This window comes from Haliotis rufescens, unplaced genomic scaffold (assembly GCF_023055435.1).
Source record: "Haliotis rufescens isolate VD_foot unplaced genomic scaffold, xgHalRufe1.0.p SCAF_6, whole genome shotgun sequence".
Classification (NCBI taxonomy): Eukaryota; Metazoa; Mollusca; class Gastropoda; order Lepetellida; family Haliotidae; genus Haliotis; species Haliotis rufescens.
Genome location: NW_025964334.1, coordinates 36,266,176 through 36,290,860, shown reverse-complemented (window position 1 = coordinate 36,290,860; position 24,685 = coordinate 36,266,176). Strand labels below are relative to the sequence as shown.

The window sequence follows — 24,685 nt, the reverse complement described above, 5'->3', positions numbered from 1 at the left end:
GAAAATACAGTAATGCACAGGTAACAACTACTCCCGCGGAATTGCTTTAGATCAGTGCTCCTTTGTACGTTGAAATACTATATATTGTGAATGCCAAAATGATGTAACAAGGATCAAGTAGAAGATACATTGACCGTAGCGCTGGGAGTTTATTCAACAGACCCGTGAAAATAACACTGCTGTATCTTATTATTTATTTTAGATGACGCAGTTCAAAGCTCACTTCTCCTGGCGGCCATTATCGAACGGCCAGCTAAAACACAACCCCGCGTTTACGTCTACAGGTCTCTTCCTGTAGTACGGTAATTAGTATTCTCTCCTTCAAGTGTATCCTCAATGATATAACCCACCCTCATTAATTACATGCTGCTCTTTTCCAGCCTCACGGCTATGGAGCTGAGATAAAGAGTCCAAGTCATCATAAAGTAATTAGGGTCCAAAAAAAACAATGCGCCGCCAAACCTCATACATATTATCACTGAAAGTCGTACTACATACGGTTAATGTCAAATCACAATAAAAGCATTTCAATTGCAATAACATGTTCCAGGACCATGCATTCTCTTAACACCATCGGATTTAGAAGCAATGGTCGTATAAAACAAGACAGATCTATTTAATCACAACAGTATTCATGTTATTCCCACAAAATCACATAAAGAAAGGAGACATTAGCAAATACATGTGTATTATCATTTTTCGTCAGGATAACAAAATTTTCTCTCCTTGTTACCACATCCAGGTTCAGCTTAACACGGGTCCTCCTTTGGTCAAAAGATTGTCCCCCCTCTAATGAGTGTGTCACGCGTTGCACACGAGTGGCGGACGGGGTGCACACCCGTGTGCAACGCGTTTCACACGGGTATCACACGCGTGACCAACCCGATGCACACTGGTTGCGTAACGCGTTGCCCATGCGTGTAAGGGGAATGAACTTCTAGGCAGTAGTGCTATATATATTACTGAAAAAAACATGAGAAAATATGTGATTTCTGACAAAGAACAATGTCGGGCCATCGTGGTTGTCTTTAACTTAGAACAATATCTAGAACGATATCAGGGCTGGGTTAATACTGAATGAAAGGCAAGCGAAAGAAATTGGAGCATGAAGAGAGAATATTTGTAACAAGTCAAATCGTTATGTCCAAAAGTAATTCTACAAAAGAGCATAAGTATTATCATGCTGAGACATGCACCATGACAACATAGATCTTTAGCGGATTTGTGCACAGCACGATTTACCGAGTGTGCTTATTAAAAACGCGTATCCTGCCCCACCGATGGTACCCGTCACAAACACATGCAACGGCTAGTCAATTGTTCACCTGAAAAACACACGGGAACATTTGGTACAAATCAAAATAGGGAATTACATCATTTTCGTGTTCGCGAAAAGGTAAGCTTGTCCTGGCCCACACGCCCTTCACAAGGTTTATGGTACTCGTTTGTTCCCGAACCATTGCAGAATGACAGCATAAGACATTGCTGAGTTGGATTGCACATCTGAACATGAATATAATGTTCTGTTTATTACCGAAGAAGGTGTCTACATACAGAGACGAATTTTAGTATTTACCTATAAGGACAGCAAGTTTCAACAACAGCGGAACAACAATTTGTCGAATGACGTCGATAATCTTCAGTTATGACATTATTTCAAGTGTGACGTCATTCCGACCTCACGTCACAATAAGATTCGAATGACGTTAACAATGCCGTCCTGATGAAGGAAACAATACACTGTTGACGCGATATGACCCTAGGGCACATATGATTTTTATGAACCCCGATATGTTTGCCCTGTAAATTACAACGTGTCTATTGACCTTTTTCACACTTTCGCCATCTTGGATCGAAAACGAGGCTTGGAGAGCATAGCTCCATGCAGTGAGAGTCGCATCAGCTCATAGGGAATAGACAGCATGTTGTGCATTTCACTGATGGACATTTCAAACAAACAAAAAATGGTATCCTCTGTATATAATACAGAAGATATTTCACATTAAATCATGAGGTCCAACTAAAATATGCCTGTTATACACTGGAATTAGCATTTTGCTGTCAGGATCCCGGAAGTGAATCGAAAGGTGCATTTCGAGATACGTATTTCAGAAATAGATTGTTTTATCAAAACCTCGTCGGCATATAGGTACAATGTGACAGTACATTCAATGACAGAAGTTTTCTATCGTAAATAAACCGCATAACATGAAACACGTCAGTGTACTTTTGCAAAATTGCTCAGTCAATGCGTGGCTTGGCGAACTCTAGATCAAGATTGAGATCATGTTTATTTCACGTTTCATAGTGGTGTTTCTGCACAACGCACTATCGTTTTGCCATGAGTCCAGTTGACAAAAGACACTTTTTCTGCTATGATTTTCATTTTAACATATTACAATGTTAATTATGAAAATAATTCGTGTGTCAAAATAAATATTCAGAAGGGGCGATAACCCTATTCAGTGTGTACAATGACAGATGATACTTTACTTGTTCTTCAAACATCACTTACTTAACTGATTATTGCCGATTGAGATTGCACCGTGCACTACAAAAGTAATAATGTGTGAACTGTTTAAAATAAGTTAAAAGGAAACTAAAAATTGATAAATATAAATAATGCATGAAATTGAAGAAATATAAGAATTGATACAACTACCAACTTCTTGAACACCCTCACCTAATCCTGTATGATGAAAGGTAATTGTATATCAAAAGGAAGCTACTAATACATTTATCCTGAATAGTTTGAAAATGTCTTGATCAGATATGAGTACAGATAAAATAACAAAAGATAAAAAGGAATCAACTTCAATTGGTAATCAAGCCAAGATAAAATTTATGTATCGGTACAAATTATGTTGATGGAACAATCTGGATTTCTCATATTTGACAAAGAAAAACAAACCAAAATTTTCATATCTTTATTTCTCACAATATAAGTTTTCAAAACTTAACATGGACTGGGTGTCTTTGTCAGTCAAAAGCACCTAATTAAATTCCAGGAGAAAATAATTTTCTTGCTTGTAAACAAATGGTACAATGTGCTTTTTCAGTGTCCGATAAATATTGGCCATGTTGATTTGTGAGTGAATAAGGCTTTTCAGTTTCTCGTCCTATTTAAGAGAAATGTGACAGGAACCACATTTGTTGATTGAATGAATATGGCTTTTCACTTCCTCGTCCTTTGACAGGATGGACATTGTAACCAGTGTGTTACTGTCAGCAGAAAGCTCCTCCAGACATCCGTCACGGGATACTAGTACTTCATTGTGTTGACTCGCTGGCCTGAAATGAATAATTCTGTAAACAATGAATTATTTTTTACAAGATTTCAGTAGAATTTGTATTAAGTCTGTTCAGCTACCATAAACTGCACTGGGAGTTACCAGGTGGTCATGGATATTTTAAATTGAAATCACAACAGAACGGCCAGACTCAAATTTATATAGGTAAGGAGACCAGATAACAGTAGAATAGTTTGTCAATAAGAATAATGTTCAATACTTACGATAAATGTACCGGGATGGTTAAATTGTTACAGTTTGTCCCGATTGCATGCCTTGTTGACATCTCAATGTGTTTCATGTGCTATCCAGCCTTCACCTTCTGCTCTCCAAGCCTCGCTTTCGAAACGGAAGTAGCGAAGTGTGAAAAAGGTCAATTATACAACGTTGTTCAAGTTGAACAATCTAAACAATGTAGAGTCATCAAGTGGTGGGGTTTAACGCCGTTTTAAACAGTATTCCAGTTATATCGCGGCGTGTCAGCTTGATGTGGGAGGAAAGCCTGAAGTGATGCAGGTCTCGGACGTTTACCACTTCGGTGACACCCACGAGAACGGGTATGGTGCTGACAAACCTAGAAACATAATCGAGGCGAACCGGAATTCGACCCAACGATCATAGGTTTCTGGCGTGCCCAAGGGACGCAACTCTGCAACGCGAATTGCGCCGCCTTAGACAACTGGGCCACCAGTTCCACATCAAACAGTCATGTGTCATGTGTAATGTTACTTGTGTTATTTTGTTCAATTTCTCAGTTGTGTTGTCTTTGTGTTTACTTTACGAAAATATTGTATTTTATTCACTACATACGCAACTCTACAAAGCGGCGCCTTTGACGACTGGTCCAACCGTGGTCATAGCTATATATTAAATACTCCAACAATCCACGCAAACACCTCGCCATTAGGTAGCAGTAGGATCTGCTCAAGATTATTATTCGGGGAATACAATATATTATTTTCGTGGTACATATTGTTCGCTATTATCACAAAAGAAAACACAATTTAGTAGTTGAACAAAATGAGACATTACACATGACACGTGACACATGTTACATGTTACATGTCACATGTCACTAACTAGTCGACCTGTTTGAGATAGCCAATACATCGGTTATTCATGACGCTCTTTGAATGAGACGCCGAGGTCATCAGTGACCACCCTTTTAGTAACATGCGATTCATACAACGTACGAGTATGTGATTAAATGCCGCCATGTAAATTACATGTTATTTAATTATCATCAACACATGTATTCGCGTTTCATAGCATATCTAGCGTGTACGTCCTAGGTGTACGTGTCTATACATGCGTACATTCTATGAACAATGAGGTATTCGAGACAGGCAGTATGTACATGCGTTAAGATCTATGCGGATCTATTTCAAACACTTCTACACTTTCTTTGTATCAGTATTACTGAAATACATGGGAATAGATGGGATTTCTATCAAAACGCCATTGTGATATAATGTATACCATAGCGGGGAATTGTTATTGGCTTTCTATACTGATTAAAAGTTACAAATCGGTAATATTTTGGGGATTGTTTTAAGTGAAATTTGAGCATATAATTTCATAAAAATATCCCCAAAAATATGTACGATCCCTAACTATTTCCGTTCAGTATATTAAGATGTCATCCTTACACAGTACAATTTTGCAAACAACTGGTATCATCACTATTTGATAGTGATTCACAAACACATACATATGACATCGGAGTTAGATCGTACATACATCCTGACAAATAAGCTTACACTGTGAATGTCACATACGGGGTCAATTATTTTTTTTCGAAAAAATCCCAGCCCCAAGTCCCAAGCTCCACACCCCTCCCCAGAATATCAAATAGTCCTTTATGTGTGTCTCCAAGCAATTTAACTACGGCTATACTATACATTTATGTTAGCCATTTAAAGAAAACTAGTTTGAAATGTTTCTTATAATGCTTCCTTCCAATGACATTGCAGGTGGCGGAGAAAACACGCACTGCTTCAAAATACGGGGAAATGGCTGAGTCAACTTTGGGCAACAATACTCATGTGGTCTTCCTGGTAGGACCTGAGGAAGTTGCCATTGTGACCACGAGAGACATGTTGATAAATCAAAGCCCTGTCTTCCGTGCCATGCTTTGTGGTCCCTTGGCGGAGAAAGGCGAGATCAAAATACCAGATGTAGAGGAAGCGGTATTTGCTATATTTGTGGGGTAAGTGTTGTTCGTATTAATTAATAATTTCATTGCCATTGTCAAACTGAAACGTAATATTTTGTCAAGGAAATGACAGATCATGATTGGTTACGTACATGTAGAAGAGTTTAAAGCCATTCTGGTTCGTATTCTAGTTCATCACAAGAGCTGTATTGCTATCGTGAAACCCAAGGAGAGCTTAAGGATCATAATCTGAAACAAGAACCCGTGGATACTTGCAACTAAGGCTCGCACATTTCTCCACCCCACCCCCCTACCACTGAGCAGGGGGCACGGGTGGCCAAGTCGTCTGAGGCGCCTGTGCAGAGAGTTGCGTCCCTTGGGCACGCCAGAAACCTATGATTGTTGGTTCGAATCCCGGTTCGCCCCGATTATGTTTCTAGGTTTGTCAGCACCATACCCGTGCTAGTGGGTTTCACCGAAGTGGTAAACGTCTGAGACCTGCATCACCTCGGGCTTTCCTCCCACATCAAGCTGACACGCCGTGATATAACTGGAATACTGTTAAAAGCGACGTTAAAACCCAACTCACACGCTCACTCACTCACTGAGCAACTTGTGCCTCCCGAAAGAAAAATGGATGCACATTGTAGATGCATTTATGAGAAACATAATTTTCTTCTTTTCAGTTATCTCAATACAGGAAAATGTGAAGAGTTGCCAGAAAACGTTGGTGATTTGCTGTACTTAGCCGAGAAGTATGACATTGAGAATCTATCAAACCTATGTGTTTCGCATCTTGAAAACAACGTATGCCCTGAAAATGCATCCGATGTAATGCAACTTATGGTAATGTTTGACGAAGGCAGTCTCCTCTATCACAAAGCCATGCTTATCATCATTGAAAGCATTACACATAGTGCGGTTCCTTCTGGGTTTAAAGATCTCTCTCCCGAATTGTTTGACGGGATCGTATGTTCCCTGGATCTCGATATCAATATCGAAAACGTGTTGAGCGCTGTGTCGGCATGGGCAGAAGCGGAATGCAATCGAAAGGATTTGGAAGTAACATCAGACAATATACAGGCAGTCATAATGGGCACATCGTCTGTTCCTGAAACTCATCATATCACTTTCTCGCCTCCAGTAGGATGGATATCCTTGCAAAGTTCTCATGACGCCGTATTTCACTCTCTAAAATGTTACGTTTCTCGAAAAGAAACAAGCTTCGGCCATATTGAGGTGGGAGTTTTGAGGAACAGTGAAATAGTGTATCTCCTTAACATGCAAGTAACGATACCGCCAAGTTCTGATGAAAACGGCATTGTCACCGTCCCTTTTTCAAAGCCAGTTTTTATCAAACGGGAAAACTTACACTATGTGCAAGTCAGGATAAAAGGAGGTGGGGAAATACAAAAAAACAAAATGAAATCCACCATTCTATCTGCAGGTTATGCTTTCGTCATTTCGCCAATGCCACTACGAGTAAGAACGGGCTTGATAGCCAGCATCACCTTCAGTGATGGGGCATTGTGGCAACAGTGGCATCAGAAGCGTAACTTGGCTTCAGCGATCAATCGTCAAAACCTTGCCATTGAGTGAATACGTCCAAATAAACGGACACCTTATCCATAGTTGTCCGCACACACCAGACACATCGCGTCCAATATCATTCCACTTATTTAGCGACGTGCATGTGTGTGTGTGTGTGTGTGTGTGTGTGTGCTGGTCCGGACTGATTCCGAAACATAGTGCTAGCCCACTGAGACACCATGCCGCATTTTAACATGAATACCCCACTCAGACACTGTATACTAACTCTGACTCCGAGCCGACCAGTCCTTGTTTAAGCCCCTTAATACCGAGTGCCAGACAGGGTTACAACAAGTACCATCTTTTAACATCTTTTCTTTTGACGAGGCCGGGGTTCGAACCCCGGACCTTCCGCTCTCCGCGCGGACGCTCTACCACTAGACCACGGAGGCGATCCCAGTCATTATAAACTTTATTCCTATAATGGAATTAACAGTTATATCAAGTTCTTCAACTTGCCACGCATGCTGTATTATGTATTCCCTTCCATATTTGTGTATTAGTTATAGCAACTTACCAAAAAATATATGCAACGGTATATATCTATTGTCAGTTTGGAATAAATGAGGACAGTGTCATTTAGTGAGAAAATGTATGCGTTTAAAAGTTGGCAACGCCGTATCCATCAATCGAGCCTGGACTGACTAACAGAAGTTCCCGGGAAACGAAATTGAAATACAGACACCATTGTGACGCAATACAGACACCATTGTGACGAAACACAGACAAGATTGTGACAAAAAAAAGACACTATTGTGACGAAACATAGACACCATTGTAACGAAATACAGACACAATTGTGACCAAATACAGACACTATTGTGACGAAACATAGACACCATTGTAACGAAACACAGACACAATTGTGACCAAATACAGACACTATTGTGACGAAACATAGACACCATTGTAACGAAATACAGACACCATTGTGACCAAATACAGACACTATTGTGACGAAACATAGACACCATTGTAACGAAACACAGACACAATTGTGACCAAATACAGACACTATTGTGACGAAACATAGACACCATTGTAACGAAATACAGACACCATTGTGACCAAATACAGACACTATTGTGACGAAACATAGACACCATTGTGACGAAATACAGACACCATTGTGACCAAATACAGACACCATTGTAACGAAATACAGACACCATTGTGACCAAATACAGACACCATTGTGACCAAATACAGACTCCTTTGTGACCAAATACAGACACCATTGTAACGAAATACAGACACCATTGTGACCAAATACAGACACCATTGTAACGAAATACAGACACCATTGTGACCAAATACAGACACCATTGTGACCAAATACAGACTCCTTTGTGACCAAATACAGACACCATTGTAACGAAATACAGACACCATTGTGACCAAATACAGACTCCTTTGTGACCAAATACAGACACCATTGTAACGAAATACAGACACCATTGTGACCAAATACAGACACCATTGTGACTAAATACAGACACCATTGTGACCAAATACAGACACCATTGTGACCAAATACAGACTCCTTTGTGACCAAATACAGACACCATTGTAACGAAATACAGACACCATTGTGACCAAATACAGACACCATTGTGACCAAATACAGACACCATTGTGACGAAATGAAGACACCATTGTGACGAAATACGGACACCATTGTGACCAAATACAGACACCATTGTGACCAAATACAGACACCATTGTGACCAAATACAGACACCATTGTGACCAAATACAGACTCCATTGTGACCAAATACAGACACCATTGTGACCAAATACAGACACCATTGTGACCAAATACAGACACCATTGTTGACGAAATACAGACACCATTGTAACGAAATACGGACACCATTGTGACCAAATACAGACACCATTGTGGCGAAATACAGACACCATTGTTGACGAAATACAGACACACTTCTAACGTTACTGAGGCAACATTATTGATTCAGCACTATATTGCTGTCACTATCAGTAAATATTGTCTTTTTGTGTAGTGTAACTGTGTTTGTGATGTGAGTGTGTTGTCACTTCCGTAAACATGGCTACCGTCCAGTCGTTTCTGGGTACAATGCTTTCTTGGACGCCTATTGCGCCTATCTAAGAGCGAGACGAGAAAATTCGAAGCTTTCCTACTGCGACCTGATTTTCGTCTGTCTGCTTGCCCGATGCAGACAGGACAAGTATCGAACATCACCGGCATTCCTGCCTGTTTCCAACACTGGTTCCTGGATTCAAGTCGGACCTCATGACTCATCCAAGATACAATTACTGGACATTTGCGTTTGTTTCTGTCTACGTTTGTTTGTTGCTTAACGTCGGACTCAGTAATATTCCAGCTATATGACAGCGGACTGTTAATAATCGAGTCGGGACGAAACAATCAAGTGATTGATATCATGAGCATCGATCCACACAATTGGGATACGATGACATGCATCAGTCAAGTCAGCGAGCCTGACCACCCGCCTTTTACGACAAGCATATTCGCCTCTTGTCGCATATATCTTATCCATTGTATTGCCTTGTGTGATGTAAACCTTATCCTGAGTATTTCACTATATTCTGTTGATTAGTCATTTTGATCCTGTGTGGTTATTTACTGATCTCTGCACGTACCGATTTCTGAATTAACTTTCGAGTTTCCATTTGGGAATCTACACGTTCACATTATTGACAATAGATCATTGTAACAAATGTTATATTTGGGATAACATCTTCTTTGTAATGTACAGATTCTCGGTTAGGTACCTCAACCCAAACATGTACGAGAATCTGTACTTCACTAAGACCACATTGGACCACTTTCTAAATGGCATTGTGTGTTCATAGCTTTCGGACAATGTACACTTGTCAGAGGGGTACACAAAATACGTGATCTAGACTACCAGTTGTCGGATTTTTTTGTGGAATCATCGGTGGCTTAGTGGGTTAGATCGCTGACTTTGTGTGCCGTCGATTAGGTGCCTCACACTGGTAGCGTGGGTTCGAATCCCGGACGGGACTCAACCCCAAAATGTACGAGAATCTGTACTTTACAAAGAAGCTGTTATCCCAAATATAACATTTGTTACATTTGACCACTTTCTAAATGGCATTGTGTGTTCATATTGATCATTGGTTTCCTCAGTTTCCTCAGTCAGTTGTACTCTTACCTCGAAATAAACCTCTATGTCGGTACTTGCCATTGAACCAAACTATTCTTTTTTACAGGCAGTAAGACCTGGGATACAATTACACTTTTCCTAGTAAGACCGGATATGACGTTTTACTTTATCCTTGTGAGACATCATCTTTGCTATGATGAAGTAAGATCAAGTTTGGACTTGAATTGTGTTTTCAAACGTAATATCGAAGACAAGAATTTGAACTTGTTCAATATGGATGACAGGAATCGAACCACCACTCCCTGATCTGTTGTCAGGCACTCTAACCGTTAGACCATAGAACTTTTGAAAATATTTGGTTCATTAGAAGGTAGTTGGTTCATCAGAAGGTACCATGTTGAGCATACATTTCCTGCCAGATATATATTTACGAGACTATCGTAACGCACGTTTATACGTGCTATCAAACAAATCGTAATACATGTTGTTTCGACGGTATATAACTATGAGAAAACACTTCTATGAGGTTTGGGGTGAAAATGTAAATCCACGGGTTCGGTGTCGCCCTCCGCTCCGGGAGTGACTGGTCCTGAGCAGCAAACAGAATGACTTCTGTTTTTCCTTTCAGGCCAGCCTATTATTATTATTGTTGTTGTTGTTGTTGTTGTTGTTTTAATAATTATTATTATTATTATTATTATTATTATTATTATTATTATTATTATTATTATCGTTATTATCGTTATTATTATTATACTGATTGCGAAACTACTGGCATACACACACTCACGTACTCATCTTCCATCTATGTATATATGTGTTCTTGGAGTGAATGAGTGAGTGAGCGAGCGATTTGAGCTTGAACGCCGCGTTGGAGTGAGTGAGTGAGTATGGTTTTACGCCACTTTTAGCAATATTCCAGCAATATCACGGCGGGGGACACCAGAAATAGGCTTCACACATTGTACCCATGTCTGGAATCGAACCCGGGTCTTCGACGTGACGAGCGAACGCTTTAACCACTAGGCTACCCGACCGCCCCCACGCCGCGTGTGACAGTATTCCAGTTATACTTCAGTTTAATGTGGGAGGAAAGACAGATGGGACAAACCTAGAAACATAATCGGGGCGAACCGGGATTCGAACCGACAATCATAGGTTATTTGCGTACCCAAGGGACGCAACTCTGCATAGCGAATTGAGGTGCCTTAGACAACTGGACCACCTGTGCATCCTTGTTCAAGGAAATACCATGTAACATACACAACAGATTAACTTGTTGAAATGTACGATTATGATACATAGTGTCATTTGCAGTTTCTCATTATACTGTTAGCATCGTCAAGACGACGAAAAGGAAACCAAAAAATAGACTAACCTTATGTATGTTTTTACTGACCACAGTTTTGTTTAACACGCTGACATTCTTGCTTTTATATGATCTATTACGATTATGTCTGGGAAGTTGGATCACATTTGTTTCAAGTGAACAATCAGAAAGTGCGAGGAGATACGGAATCAGCCATGTTGCAGTTTCAAACCTGACCGCATCTTTTTTCGGTCACTGGCACAAAACTGATATTTTTGTTCTGTGAAAGAAGCCGAATTTTTGTTTCAGGACATCCATCATGTCCAGTGAACACTTTGTGTTTGTTGTAAAACCTGAGGCAAAATGATCTTCTTTTTAAAAATCCCTGACTTCCCGGTTTTAGCAATATTTGATCAATATCACGGTGGAGACACCAGAAATGGGCTTCACGCAATGAACCCGGGCTTTCGGCGTGACGAATGAACGCAAGTCCCCCTCCAACACCCCCACCCCCTCCCCTCCCTCTTACAATCCTTACCCCCAGCCCCATCCACCCCCAGCCCGCACAGACATAAAAACTTTAGTCGCACTGTAATTTATGAAACGAACATTTTCAGTTTTGATTTCATATCCAGTTTGAATATTCACGTTCACACAAAACTTCCGCCTTTCTTGAATATTGTGTGGTACAAGCGATGTTTTCAAATATTGCAAATATTTAGGATCAGGGTTGAAATTGATCACAGCGATTTCGATTTGCATCAGGGATACGGAAGATCACAGTAACTACGTTGCAATTTTAGAACGACGGAAACGCTGGTCGCTAATTAGTGAGTAATAACTATAAAACTGTTATAAGATGAAAATTCATCCCCAAAACCCTAGACAATTATGACAAATTCAACTCTTAAATTGGGGATTACTTTCGTGACTGTTTCGTGATTGCTATAATGTTATCATGTCATGTAATGTTATCATTAGCACATTACTTTTACGCTTGCTTCGCTGCTGTTGCTGCTTGTAGATAAATCAGTGTCAACAGAACATAAAAATTAGGACCTTTGAACTACAGAAGACATAAGTAATAAGATATAGAATACATAAGACCATTGATACATAAGGTAATCCGTAAACGGTGTATTACATGTTAGTAGTTCTCTGTAATTCCCCATCACCACACAATCGCGTGTTCATCGTGTTGTCTTAACGAAGGATGTATACGGACACGTGTCAAAAGCGGATTCAGACTCGAATACTTTAAAAAGAAGGTTTTCATGTTAGGAGTGTGCGCGGGTTTTACAGTCAGTCGATCGAGTCGAATCTCGGTCGTTATTGTTACATGCTCCTTGCCGAGCCTGTCCTGACTCTCCAGAAATGACGTCATAACAGAAAAATGTATTATCGTGAAATAAACCACGCCTCGCTCTTCATTGTTCTTTGCGATAAATCGCGATTCTATCTCATATATAAGCGTATGAACTTCACATTTTTTTCATACGAATAAAACGATATTGTATTCTTGAAATGACGTAATCATTGACGGACTACTTTCACATTCCTTGGGAATTGGAGTTTGACTGCATACCCTTGTATGAATATCCTCACTACGACTCATCCAAGTGAACAAAATGAAGAAATGCACATTCACACTATCGACTCGATCCGTGTCGAGACTGACAGTGTCAGTCCTCAGCAATCTATGCATTTATCTCAAAATATATTTGACACATCTTCATAATTCCTTTCGATGATCGGCCAATCTCTCCCGTCGCAATTATCGCGTCGGACCTGTTGACGTTCTGCACTGTAAATGTATCACTCCGCAACGACTGTGACTGACTTACTGGGGTAGATAACAGACCTTTCCCATCTAATGATGATATTATTTGAATACATTTTTTAGCCAAACTACAAAATGTTACCTTTCCTTTTGAGGACATATTTTATTCCTCGGTACAGCTTGTATTTATATGGCTGTCGGTGTAAACATGAAATCACACGAGATAAAGAATAGTTACATCTAAAGAATTGACTAACACTTTGTGTGAGTACATTGGAGTATGAACCTAGGCGAATGAGGGCGAAACTGTATTAACGTCATCGGTTTCTAGTGCTAGCCCACTGAGATACCAGGCCGCAGTTAAACATGAATATCCCACTCAGGCACAGTATACTGACTCCGAGGCGACCAGTCCTTGTTTTATCCCCGTCATGCCGAACGTCAGGACGGGTAACAACAAGTACCACCATTTAACGTATTTAGATTTGACGCTGCAGCGAATCGAAACTTACGCTCTTCGGGCAGATGCTCTCCGAACACGCTTATAACGAACTGACTGATATAACAAACTATTTTTTAGTCCCGACTATTTGTTGTATATATGCTGTGTGTATGCTTATAACGAACTACGGTTATTACGAACTAAAATTAGTGATCCCCTCGAGTTCGTTATAACCGTAGTTTACTGTATTTGTACATTGTAGTCTACGTGCATATATAAGTGCAGTGATGAGTAGATATAAATATCGGAAATGGGAATCATATGATCTTTAACGTCCTGTCAACGGAAACCATGGGTCTATTTTAGTATGTAATGTGACTGTTAGCGTGTGAGTGTACACATACAGGGAAGTTGACAGAGCCATGTAAGTATACAGATATTACTGCGTAGCTATGTTTCTCTCATGTCTTTCGACATTTCTTGATTTGGATACATTTCTTCCCATCATTAACTTGAGTCGTTATCTGTGCAATCTTTAACATTCGATCACGCGAGCATCTTTGAAGATTAAGATGGAGGACAACGTGTCATGCATTTGTACTTGGTTATCATCTAAACACTCGTCTTCATGCACTGCTATATACACTTGTGACGTGTGGTGACGTTAGGACCGAATTCCACTTTAATAATGTGTGCCCCAGTGCTTACTTTGCGTGATATTTAGATTAAAACACAAATAAAATACACAAAATGATTTATCTTCACGAGAAGACGAATAACGTGTTGTGAGTCCAAACAAATGTATTTTGCCAATCCTTTCAGAGAAAGTAAACATGTCTTGTTTAGCGCTGACTGAAAAATGTTAATATAATCTGCCTCAAATATAGCCTAGATTCCCCTCGGAATGTCAAAAGGTCGGTCTGTTGCATCATGTGTCACAAACAACGCATTGTGTGGTCGCAATTATACACATCTGTGTCATAAAGCTGTGTCGACATGACTTGACTACAGCACCCACAGTGACTGCTCAAACAGTATTTACAGCACCGTGTGTGTTAATTAGGGTGAATGTATGTCCCACTCATCACGTCGTTGGTCTGTATGACAAAAGGAATATGGCATTGCCACTTTTTTATCACTGAGTTTATGTATTTATTGTTCTAGCACCTTAGATTGGTTGGTTGGTTTGTTGTTTAATGCCGCACTCAGCAATATTCCAGCCATATGACGGCGGTCTGTAAATAATCGAGTCTGGACCAGACAATCCAGTGATTGATATCATGAGCATCGATCCACGCAATTGGGATCGATGACATGCATCAACCAAGTCAGCGAGCCTGACCACCCGATCCCGTTAGTCGCCTTTTACGACAAGCATAGTCACTTTTTACGGCAAGCATGGGTTGCTGAAGACCTATTCTGGCGTGCCCAAGGGACGCAACTCTGCACAGCGAATCGCGGCGCCTTAGACGACTGGGCCACCCGTGCCCCCTCACGGGTCCTAGAACCTTAGAGGCAATGTCGAACGACAAAATATTTTTATATGTGTCCTCTTAAGTTATCTCATAAAAAATATTTCAAATAAAATGAGAAAATAAAATGTTTCATTTTTAATAAAAAACAAAAGAGTTATTTCCCATAATTTATTGGTCTACTCCTGTAGTTTACAGACGCGACAAGGAGAAAATTTGTGTTCCAAATTTGTGGAAGTTTGGACGCAGGTACTTTTGGGCAATGTGCATGTTCATGAACACAACATGGGGATCTTATGGCTTTAAACCATTATGATGACGTCACGCTATTGTTGTTGCACGTAAAAGAGAACTACAGGTCATTATGCAAATTTACTTGTGTATATAAATTATATATCATCTGTAACATTAAGTTTAAATCGGAGAATCACATTCGTCCGGAATCAAAAAATTGTCATCATTTCTCCACCAGTAATACATACATTGCAAGTGATTCCATGGCGTTTGTTTGGCTAACCAAGAAATGTTTGTGCGTTTGTTTTCATGAACAGGAAAGAACACACTAACGGATTACCGTTTCCTGATTGGCGATAACTGAGTGGCCGGCGCGTGTGGTGTATATATTATTGGACTCAACAATGTCTCTGATTAAATAAACAGTTAATGAAATTATTATTGTTGACGTATTTATTTAATTTACTTTGCGCATATCCACAGTGTGCACACTGATTTTTACATTTATATGTCCATTAACGCCAAAAATAATATATTCAATTAATAACATGACCGACAACTGTAGTTTCCCAAGTGTTCCTGGGCTGGGTAGAGTTTGCTGTGTGTTTCATCTCAGCTTTAAAAAAAATTAATTATTCTTGTGTATTGGTGCATCATCCGTAAACCAAATCATCGTTTGTACATGGACTATCGAGCAGGAACATTTCGGGGAATGTTTTCTTGTTTCGGATGTGATCTATCGCGAAAAAAAATGGTTTCAAGTGTTTTATTTAAGAAATACACGACGAATGGGAGTTGTTTACCGTACAATAAAACACTGCAGGGAGAATAAACCAAGAGAGGCGCAGCCCAGAGTGGTTTTTATCCCCCTGCGGTGTTTTATTGAGGGGCTCAGCCCCTAGTGGTTTATTCTCCCTGCAGTGTTTTATTGTACGATAAACAACTCCCACTCGTCGTGTATTTCTTATACGAGATATCAACGTCATGTACATCCTATTTAAAGGATGTTGATAAAAAGTACAAGTTTTAAAAATATTTACCAAAATTTTAATAATGATGACTCCCTAAGTAGAATCCGACCAGGAAATGTCGGACAAGTCAATTTTGTGAACAGGTGGGATAAGTTTGGTATTTTCCGCATATTTTTACAATTTTCACGTCGATTAACTGTACCTTTTCTCCCAATACAGATTTTCATATCTTTCCCACTTTTGGATGCAATCGTTCGGCCACTGCGTTTATCTGCGTAGCCCAGCTACATCTATGGGGAACAATTTACTAGACACTTCCCTCTCCAAAATAACGTCGTTCAGTACATGACGTCGTGTAGTTGCGAGTGTATATTGGAATCTCCAGAAATGACGTCACGATAGAACAATGTTTTATCGGGAAATAAACCACGCTTCGTTCTTCATTGTTCTTGGTGATTTATCCCAAAGATCAATTTGGAGAATAGACTTCCTGTAACAAGGAATAATGTTGTATATAAATACAAATGAAATGTCTATGATATCAGCTGAATTCATCCAGAACAATGGCGGTGAAGCTCTGTTTTGAAGGCTACATCAAGCACGACAAACGAGAGACCACAGTCAGCTGGGAATGTTTAAGAAGGATGACACAGTCTTGTAAAGGTTCCCTTTCCAGTGACGTTAAACTATTGTGACGTTGGATCTACATTCCCCCACAATCACGAAAGAAATGACCATGAACTAGGTGCAACCTTCCCGTCGCGTTGTAGTTGAGCACATGAGGTCACACGTACAATCTCGTGTCAGAGTTTTATTCGTCCACTTCCGGGTTTGCACTCGTTTGAAATGCTCATTGAATGTAACGCAGTAAGAAATATTTAATTGGCACATTACATCACATGAGACTGCTAAAGTGTCGTCTGCTTCCGATTTCGGTCTGTGTTTTCCCGAATGTTGATGATTGGTAGGAAGTCTAACGAACATAGGACCGCCTCCGTGGTCTTGTGGTAGAGCGTCCGCCCGGAGAGCGGAAGGTCCGGGGTTCGATCCCCGACCGCGTCATACCAAAAGACGTTAAAAGATGGCACTTGTTGTTACCCTGTCTGGCGCTCGGCATTAAGGGGCTAAAACAAGGACTGGTCGGCTCGGAGTCAGTATACTGTGTCTGAGTGGGGTATTCATGTTAAACTGCGACATGGTATCTCAGCACTATAAATCGACATCAGTCCGGACTAGTACAAGCAGCCACACAAACACACACACGTACATGCACGTCGCTATATAAGTGCAATAATCTTGGACGCGACGTTAAACCCCATTTCACCTCACCTCACCTCTAACGAACATAGATGTAAATATTTTGGCAGTAAAAGTATCTGAACAAGAATCTATTGCAGACTTTATCGAAATTGGACTCACTGGATCGGTTGAAGTCATTCCGCAAAAAGGCCAGACTAAAGTCCTTTAGTGATCGAGATCGAACTGCACTTTTTTTTTTATAAGCGACAGAAGCCTTTGGAAGACATTACGTGTGACTGCAATGAGAATATGAACCATTCTGTGTTTGAAAGGACAATTCAGAGAGAATAACATAGTGAAGGATTTTACAGTCGCATATTCAAGAAGACGGTGGTGTTGAGGACGGTGAGCAGACAAGAACGTGTGTGATGGTGTAAAGAGATGAAGGCTTCCTAAAAAGCCTCAAATTGTAATTGGATACTGTAATAAAGTTGTCAGTTGGAGGAAAGGCGAATGCGTGTATCCTCTTCAGAGTAAGAAGATGAGTGTTGTGGTGTAGGGTTGCATTACATTTCTCTGTCTCTCTATCACGCGGAGTACCTAAAGTACTGTTGAAAATAGAAATAACTGAGTTCTGGCCCTCACTTTGGATTATTGAAAGAGAGAATGATCTGTAGCAGATAACAAAATAAGAACTTTCTGGCGCTTTTATTTACTAATTGAGCCAAGCATCTGTCACAGAATAGTATTAACACGTGTACGACCCAGCGACACAAAAAATCTAACAGATGATAATGTGTTGTGACAGATCACTGTCGCAAACTGATGAACATTGTGTAACGCTCTGTAACGCTCTTTTTAAATTACCCCTGCCTCAAAATACAATAGAATTCATGGATAAATTGGTGCAATTGATAACACTATATTATTATGTTCTTTATTAAGACAAAACTACGTCGTTTGTCAAAGTTGGTTTTCTCTTTCCATCATCTAATTAACAATGTTATACCTTGTTTCAATATGTTCTTTTGGCCTTTAGGATCAACACCGCAGACAAATATGGACTTTCCTCCCCCCAATCTCTCTCTCTCTCTCTCTCTCTCTCTCTCTCTCTCTCTCTCTCTCTCTCTCTCTCTTTCCACCAACGGTTTATTATTCACGCGTTTTTGACACATGTAAAAGCCAGAATAAAACACACATAAACGTGTAAGCAAACGTGCTTTTCACAAACATAAATGTCAGAAGCACAATAAAGGTCAAATATGTTTTCTATTTCAGTTCTTACTGCCATGTGGTCCGTGGAACGAACGCCGAGGTTGACGAAAAATATCAAAATAATAGCGTGTGTTTTGATAATAGCCAATATCGTCGTTGGAGTGGTGGTTATCTCTATTACTGACATAACCCCAGTACACCCTCAAACACAGAACATACAGACAAGGCTGAAAGAGGTTCTAATATTTTTAATTCCATTTTTAACTTACATGCTCATGGTCCAAGTTATTACATATTTTCACTTTCATCACAGTATGTTTAAATATTCACCATCATCATCAGTAACAAACTAATAGCATTGCAGAGATGGCTGGTGGTATTTTGCAAAGGGTGTAGAGATATTTCTGTATTCGTGACTGTAGTTTTCACATCTTTTAAAACTTATCACATTTCAATTCGATGACAGATACGTGTCTGGTGAATACTACCACAATATATACAAAAGTGTTTCTCTTTGTCTTCATTTTCAGATCTGCAATAGATTGTTAAAAAACCTGGACTTTGCAAATGAACCATTCGGTAGATTTTATTTTTGACAGTTTGGCCTGATTTCTCTGACGTTCTATCTAAACTGTTGAATGAAACATTACGTGAATGGCTGCATTGATAACCTGTTATAAATTATCTACTACTAATGTGAAATATTTTTTATTTCTCTCAAAGATGCATGTTTGCAAAGCTGAACAAGCCGTCTCTCAATATCTCTTAGCAATGTAGTTAGGAATATGGATTCCGAGTCAAGAGGCCCCGAGTACCATGCTTGTCTTTGAAGTCATCTAGAATGAGTATCTGAAGAGAGCGTGTCCTCGTTTAATATGGCTGGAATAGTACTGGGAACGGCGTCAAAGAACATTCACTCCATTGATAATATTACTTTTGTGTCGCCGCGTCATAAAACCAAGCGATCGACGCTCTTCCCTTCACGTCACCCATTGTCTTTGTGCTCATTAGGCTATCGCTATCGAATTATGTGTCGATTTGATATACGCTATATCATATGTGTGTGCAAGCTTACTGACATATTGAAATTGTTTAAGTAACTTTGAGTTTCACGCCGTAGCGGGATTATCTAGTACTGTGTAGATATTTCTCATGCATTTATAGTCTTTTTTGCCAACTTACTAAATGTTCATATCTAGATAGCTATGTTCATCCCTTTTATTTTGACAGTTTGGTCCCAAGACTTTAGATTGCCTCTCTTTAATTGCATATAGCTGATCATAATAATACTGTGCACTTTTCTACCTTGTCTATTATTCGTTTATATACTTATATTAACACCCTAGCTTCCTGAGGAGCAAAGCTCTTTGCATGTATTTCCCCGATTTTAGAAACAGTTACACGTGATTACATAATATGACAACTTTCAAGCATGCTTCCTTCTGTATTCTTGCAATCATTCTGGCAACAGCAAAAGTATCGTCCGTTGCAGACGCGGATCAGGTCCGAATCATGGTGGTAACATGCGACTTAATTAAGATTTGGCCGTTATTGATAGCCAGTTGATATAAAACCCCAACGCCTGTGAATAACCGGTCTCGATTATCCTCCAAAACAGATTACATTAAAAGGCAAAATAGCTTTGCACATTATATAAATGGATCACTGAAAATCAGTGATGACACGAGGTGGTCGCGAGAGGGGTAAGCATGTCCTGCTCCTCCGGTAGCATGGTCCACACACAATTTGCACCAAAAATATGTCATACGACGGAATGTCATGCATGTTGGCTGCCTGTGTTTGAGTCAGTGTGAACATATTATCACACAGCTGCCTGTGTTTGAGTCAGTGTGAACATATTATCACACAGCTGCCTGTGTTTGAGTCAGTGTGAACATATTATCACACAGCTGCCTGCTGCTTTCCCTGGCTTCACCATGGGCCGTGGTGATATAGTTTGCTATGACATTTAGCAACACTGAACCTTCTTTACCCATTTTCATATTCTGCTGCGCTGATGGACTTTGGTACATGTCTACACTTACATTTATACTGATATTTGTTTGTTTGTTGTCTAATGACGCACTCAGCAATATTCCAGCTATATGACGGCGGTCTGTTTATAATCGAGACTGGACCAGACAAGCCAGTGGTTGATATCATGAGCATCGATCCACGCAATTGGGATCGATGACATGCATTAACCAAGTCAGCGAGCCTGACCAGCCGATCCCGTTAGTCGCCTCTTACAACAAGCTTAGTCGCTTTTTACGGCAAGCATGGGTTGCTGAAAACCTATTCTACCGATAATTCTCACTACAGTTACTCTAACATATTTCGTATTTAATGTTTGTTTGTTTTGTTTTTTGTTTTTTGTTTAACGCCGCACTCAGCAATATTCTGGCTATATGACGGCGGTCTGTAAATAATCGAGTCTGGACCAGACAATCCAATGATTGACAACATGAGCATCGATCCACGTAACTGGGATACGATGACATGTATCAACCAAGTCAGCGAGCTTGACCACCCGATCGCGTTAGTCGCCTCTTACAACAAGCTTAGTCGCCTTTTACGGCAAGCATGGGTTGCTGAAGACCTATGATCAGTGTTGAAGACTACATACATTTCAAAACCAAGTTTCACCGAGACTGTCTTATCACACATACTAAAGTACGTTTGATGTTTCCTAGTTAAGTGATAGGCAGATGAATATGGTGAGGTCATTTTCGAAATGAAGCCAAAGTGGCGAATAGGACCAGCGTCTGTGTCAAATACCATGGTTGATCGAGGATGAGCACTGTGGCATTTATGATTGCTCATGATTTTAGTAACTGGTTTTCTTGCTCGATTATGTACAGTTTGCCTAATGTAATGATAAACTGCAGCGTGAACAATATTCACCAACTTCGCCCACTTGCTATCATCTTAGCAGAGTTCAACAACAGCTTGGTTTAATCATCCAAATAATTTATGTTTTACGAGAATTACATTTTGTCATGTTTATAACATATAATTTACACAAAACATAATGTGTGTCCTGCATGTGATCATTCACGACAGATTTTATTTCATCTTTAAATCATAAATTTAATGCTCTTCCATCTTCTACAGTTAGAAATATAATTGTCAATCTCTCTCAATTCTTGTCAGTGTGACTGTGATCCTATTATATACAAAAGGACCCGTGGACTCAATGTGCTGAAATAAAAGCACTACAAAACATAATGTGATATTTACTGAACATAGTTCAAGACCATTCTTTCCCTTAATCAGAAGAGACCAATGGGGGTGGTGCACCTGACCTACAGCTCCTGAATCTCCTAAAGCCAGTTGTGCATTTCTCTGGTCTCGACTTCGACCTACCAGGTAACTCAGGCGACATCAAAATATGATTTTAAGGGTTTGGTTCTTTAACCAACATTTATTTGATGTTTTACTCAAATGGTAGAAAATTATGACAATTGATGTATAAGCATTATGTAAAAGTACAATGTTATGAAAGAAGATTGTCTGTTATTGTAAAAAAAATATTTAGTCTTATAAAACACACAAAATATTTATTTATTAAAATATATTTATCATGATGTTACTTCTAGCAGGCAATGATAAACGCATTGTGCTGTCAGAAACTGTGCCAATGCTTTACTGTAGTGTACTTATATGCATTAAAATACCAAAATATGTATTTAACCATTTCGGGATTGTAATGTTTTGACGCATTTCTGTTATTTCTCTCATCGTAACGTACTATCACCCCCAACTTATATTGAAACCGTCTTCTCCAAGCTCTTTCACTCTCTCTGATATAAGCGTTCTTTTTAAAGTTACACTTTTCTCCCAGCTTAAAATCTCCTTATAATGTAATCGGCCTGAAACGTATACAGATATGTTCATGATGTTATTATTTACATTTTATGGTGTTCTAGAAGGAGAAATGCACTCGACCACGCTCCGAAACTGGGCCAACCCTGATGGTTCTGACAGAAAGCTCCTGTACAACGGGATGAGTTACGAGAACGGCTCCATCACAGTACCAGCAGCAGGAGTGTACCACATCACAAGTCACGTCAAGTTCTACGTCAAGGACAACAGGAGGGACAAAAAGCCACTCCAAACATTCCAGCACCAGGTTGTCCGCTATAGCGCCTCCAGCCAGACACAGGTCGTGTTGTTTGAGAATGCCGTGACTGAGTGTAAAGAGGGCATCAACGACGGAGCTCACCTGGAGTACCCGAGTGATGCTGATGGACTGGCTCAGTTAGATGCTGGAGATAATGTCATAGTGAGGGTGTCTCATTTCGATCTCCTGCAACATGATAGAGACTGGCACTTTGCTGACATGTATCTTGTTTAACATGTTTATAGAACTTACCTGGGAATGGTTTCTGATTATACAGGGTATAAGGATCCTGGACTCATTTCCTTTCGGGAAACCTATGATCTCCGTTTTCTACGTTTTCCAGCACTATACCAGTGCCCGTGGGTTTGACCAACATGGTAAAGGTATAAGATCTGCATCGTTTCCTCCCACATTTAGCTGACACGCCGTAATAACGAGAATACTGTTCAAAGCGGCGTTAATACCAACTCTCTCAGTGATAAAGAAAAATGTTAACTGTTAGTTGCTTATTGTTTACATTCATACGCGGGGCGGTCGGGTAGCCTAGTGGTTAAAGCGTTCGCTCGTCACGCCGAAGACCCGGGTTCGATTTCCGACATGGGTACAATGTGTGAAGCCCATTTCTGGTGTCCCCCGCCGTGATATTGCTGGAATATTGCTAAATTCATACTCACTCACTCGCTCACTCACATTCATATGCTTTTTGGTTCTGGTTTAGTTTGTTGTTTAACGCCGCACTAGCAATATTCCAGCCATATGACGGCGGTCTGTAAATAATCGAGTCTGGACCAGACAATCCAGTGATTAATATCATGAGCATCCATCCACGCAATTGGGATACGATGACATGCATCAACCAAGTCAGCGAGCCTGACCACCCGATCCCGTTAGTCGCCTTTTACGACAAGCATAGTCACCTTTTACGGCAAGCATGGGTTGCTGAAGACCTATTCTACCCCGGAATCTTCACGGGTCTATTCATACGCAGTTTATAACTGGACAACTAAGTGTTTAGCAACAATAACATCTAATGACGTTTTGAGTGAATGGACCAAGTTACATTTGTGTACGTGTTGTTTTGGTTGGGGTTTTTTAAAATAAAAATAGGCTTTATGCACGCGGGTTATTTTGTTATTGGAGCATGCCTAGCAAGTTGATATGAATTCTAAAGTACACTCCTTTACCAAGTTGTTGGTTACTGAACGTAAAAGCATGTGCCGCAGATGTAAATATATTTTCAGGGAACTTGAGATATGTGATAATTAGCCAGGGACACACTAACCAAACATTATTCAAAATTATAAAGAGGCGTCAAACCAAACTTTTTTTCCCCCTTTATTGACAATTAAAAAAATATGATTTACACAATGGCATTAAACCAAACTCACTCAAAACAACCTTTACAAAACATCAACCCTAAACAAGCCACATTTCCTTTCATAGAAACTGGAATTCTTAAAACAGCAACAACCGTGAATGAACTGAAAGAGCTTTTATCACATCCGTGACCAATAGATTTAACATACAATACTTTTAAAAGTATGTGCATAATTTACATCCCTATATATTGCATGATTGTGAAATTCACGTTTCATGATACAATAAATGTTACACCAGTCTAACTGACACGCCATCAGCATAGAGAGTGTATAGAACACTGAATCTGTCTAAGCCAGACTTGCATGGGACAGGGATCAAGTCTTCTTTAGCAGTCCGATCAGTCAGAAATTCTA

The 24,685-nt window shown here is 39.9% G+C and overlaps 2 protein-coding genes and 1 long non-coding RNA gene across 3 annotated transcripts; 2 read left to right on the top strand and 1 right to left on the bottom strand.

Annotated features, from left to right (window-relative positions):
• Nucleotides 1-3,068: 3,068 nt before the first annotated feature.
• On the bottom strand, nucleotides 3,069-3,573 carry LOC125374900. The gene is made up of 2 exons (XR_007218798.1): nucleotides 3,515-3,573; nucleotides 3,069-3,291 (listed from the first exon to the last, which is right to left on the bottom strand). It is a non-coding gene; the product is annotated as an uncharacterized LOC125374900 (long non-coding RNA).
• Nucleotides 3,574-5,302: 1,729 nt separating this feature from the next.
• Nucleotides 5,303-7,211, top strand: LOC124148513 (BTB/POZ domain-containing protein 6-A-like). The gene is made up of 2 exons (XM_046519620.2): nucleotides 5,303-5,499; nucleotides 6,132-7,211. Exons 1-2 carry the CDS (start codon nucleotides 5,303-5,305, stop codon nucleotides 7,042-7,044), a joined length of 1,110 nt encoding a protein of 369 aa, XP_046375576.1. The 3' UTR covers nucleotides 7,045-7,211.
• A 4,981-nt stretch (nucleotides 7,212-12,192) lies between these two features.
• LOC124148542 lies at nucleotides 12,193-23,789 on the top strand. The gene is made up of 5 exons (XM_046519681.2): nucleotides 12,193-12,306; nucleotides 18,893-19,065; nucleotides 19,360-19,408; nucleotides 22,106-22,198; nucleotides 22,759-23,789. Exons 2-5 carry the CDS (start codon nucleotides 18,904-18,906, stop codon nucleotides 23,184-23,186), a joined length of 732 nt encoding a protein of 243 aa, XP_046375637.2. The 5' UTR covers nucleotides 12,193-12,306; nucleotides 18,893-18,903; the 3' UTR covers nucleotides 23,187-23,789.
• Nucleotides 23,790-24,685: the final 896 nt, after the last annotated feature.

Coding starts and splice junctions, on each gene's coding strand:
- LOC124148513 (XM_046519620.2), top strand. CDS start 5,303: ATGGCTGAGTCAACTTTGGGCAACAATACTCATGTGGTCTTCCTGGTA. Junction 5,500..6,131: donor GTATTTGCTATATTTGTGGG/GTAAGTGTTGTT, acceptor TCTTCTTTTCAG/TTATCTCAATACAGGAAAAT.
- LOC124148542 (XM_046519681.2), top strand. CDS start 18,904: ATGTGGTCCGTGGAACGAACGCCGAGGTTGACGAAAAATATCAAAATA. Junction 19,066..19,359: donor TACAGACAAGGCTGAAAGAG/GTTCTAATATTT, acceptor CTTCATTTTCAG/ATCTGCAATAGATTGTTAAA. Junction 22,199..22,758: donor TCTCGACTTCGACCTACCAG/GTAACTCAGGCG, acceptor ATGGTGTTCTAG/AAGGAGAAATGCACTCGACC.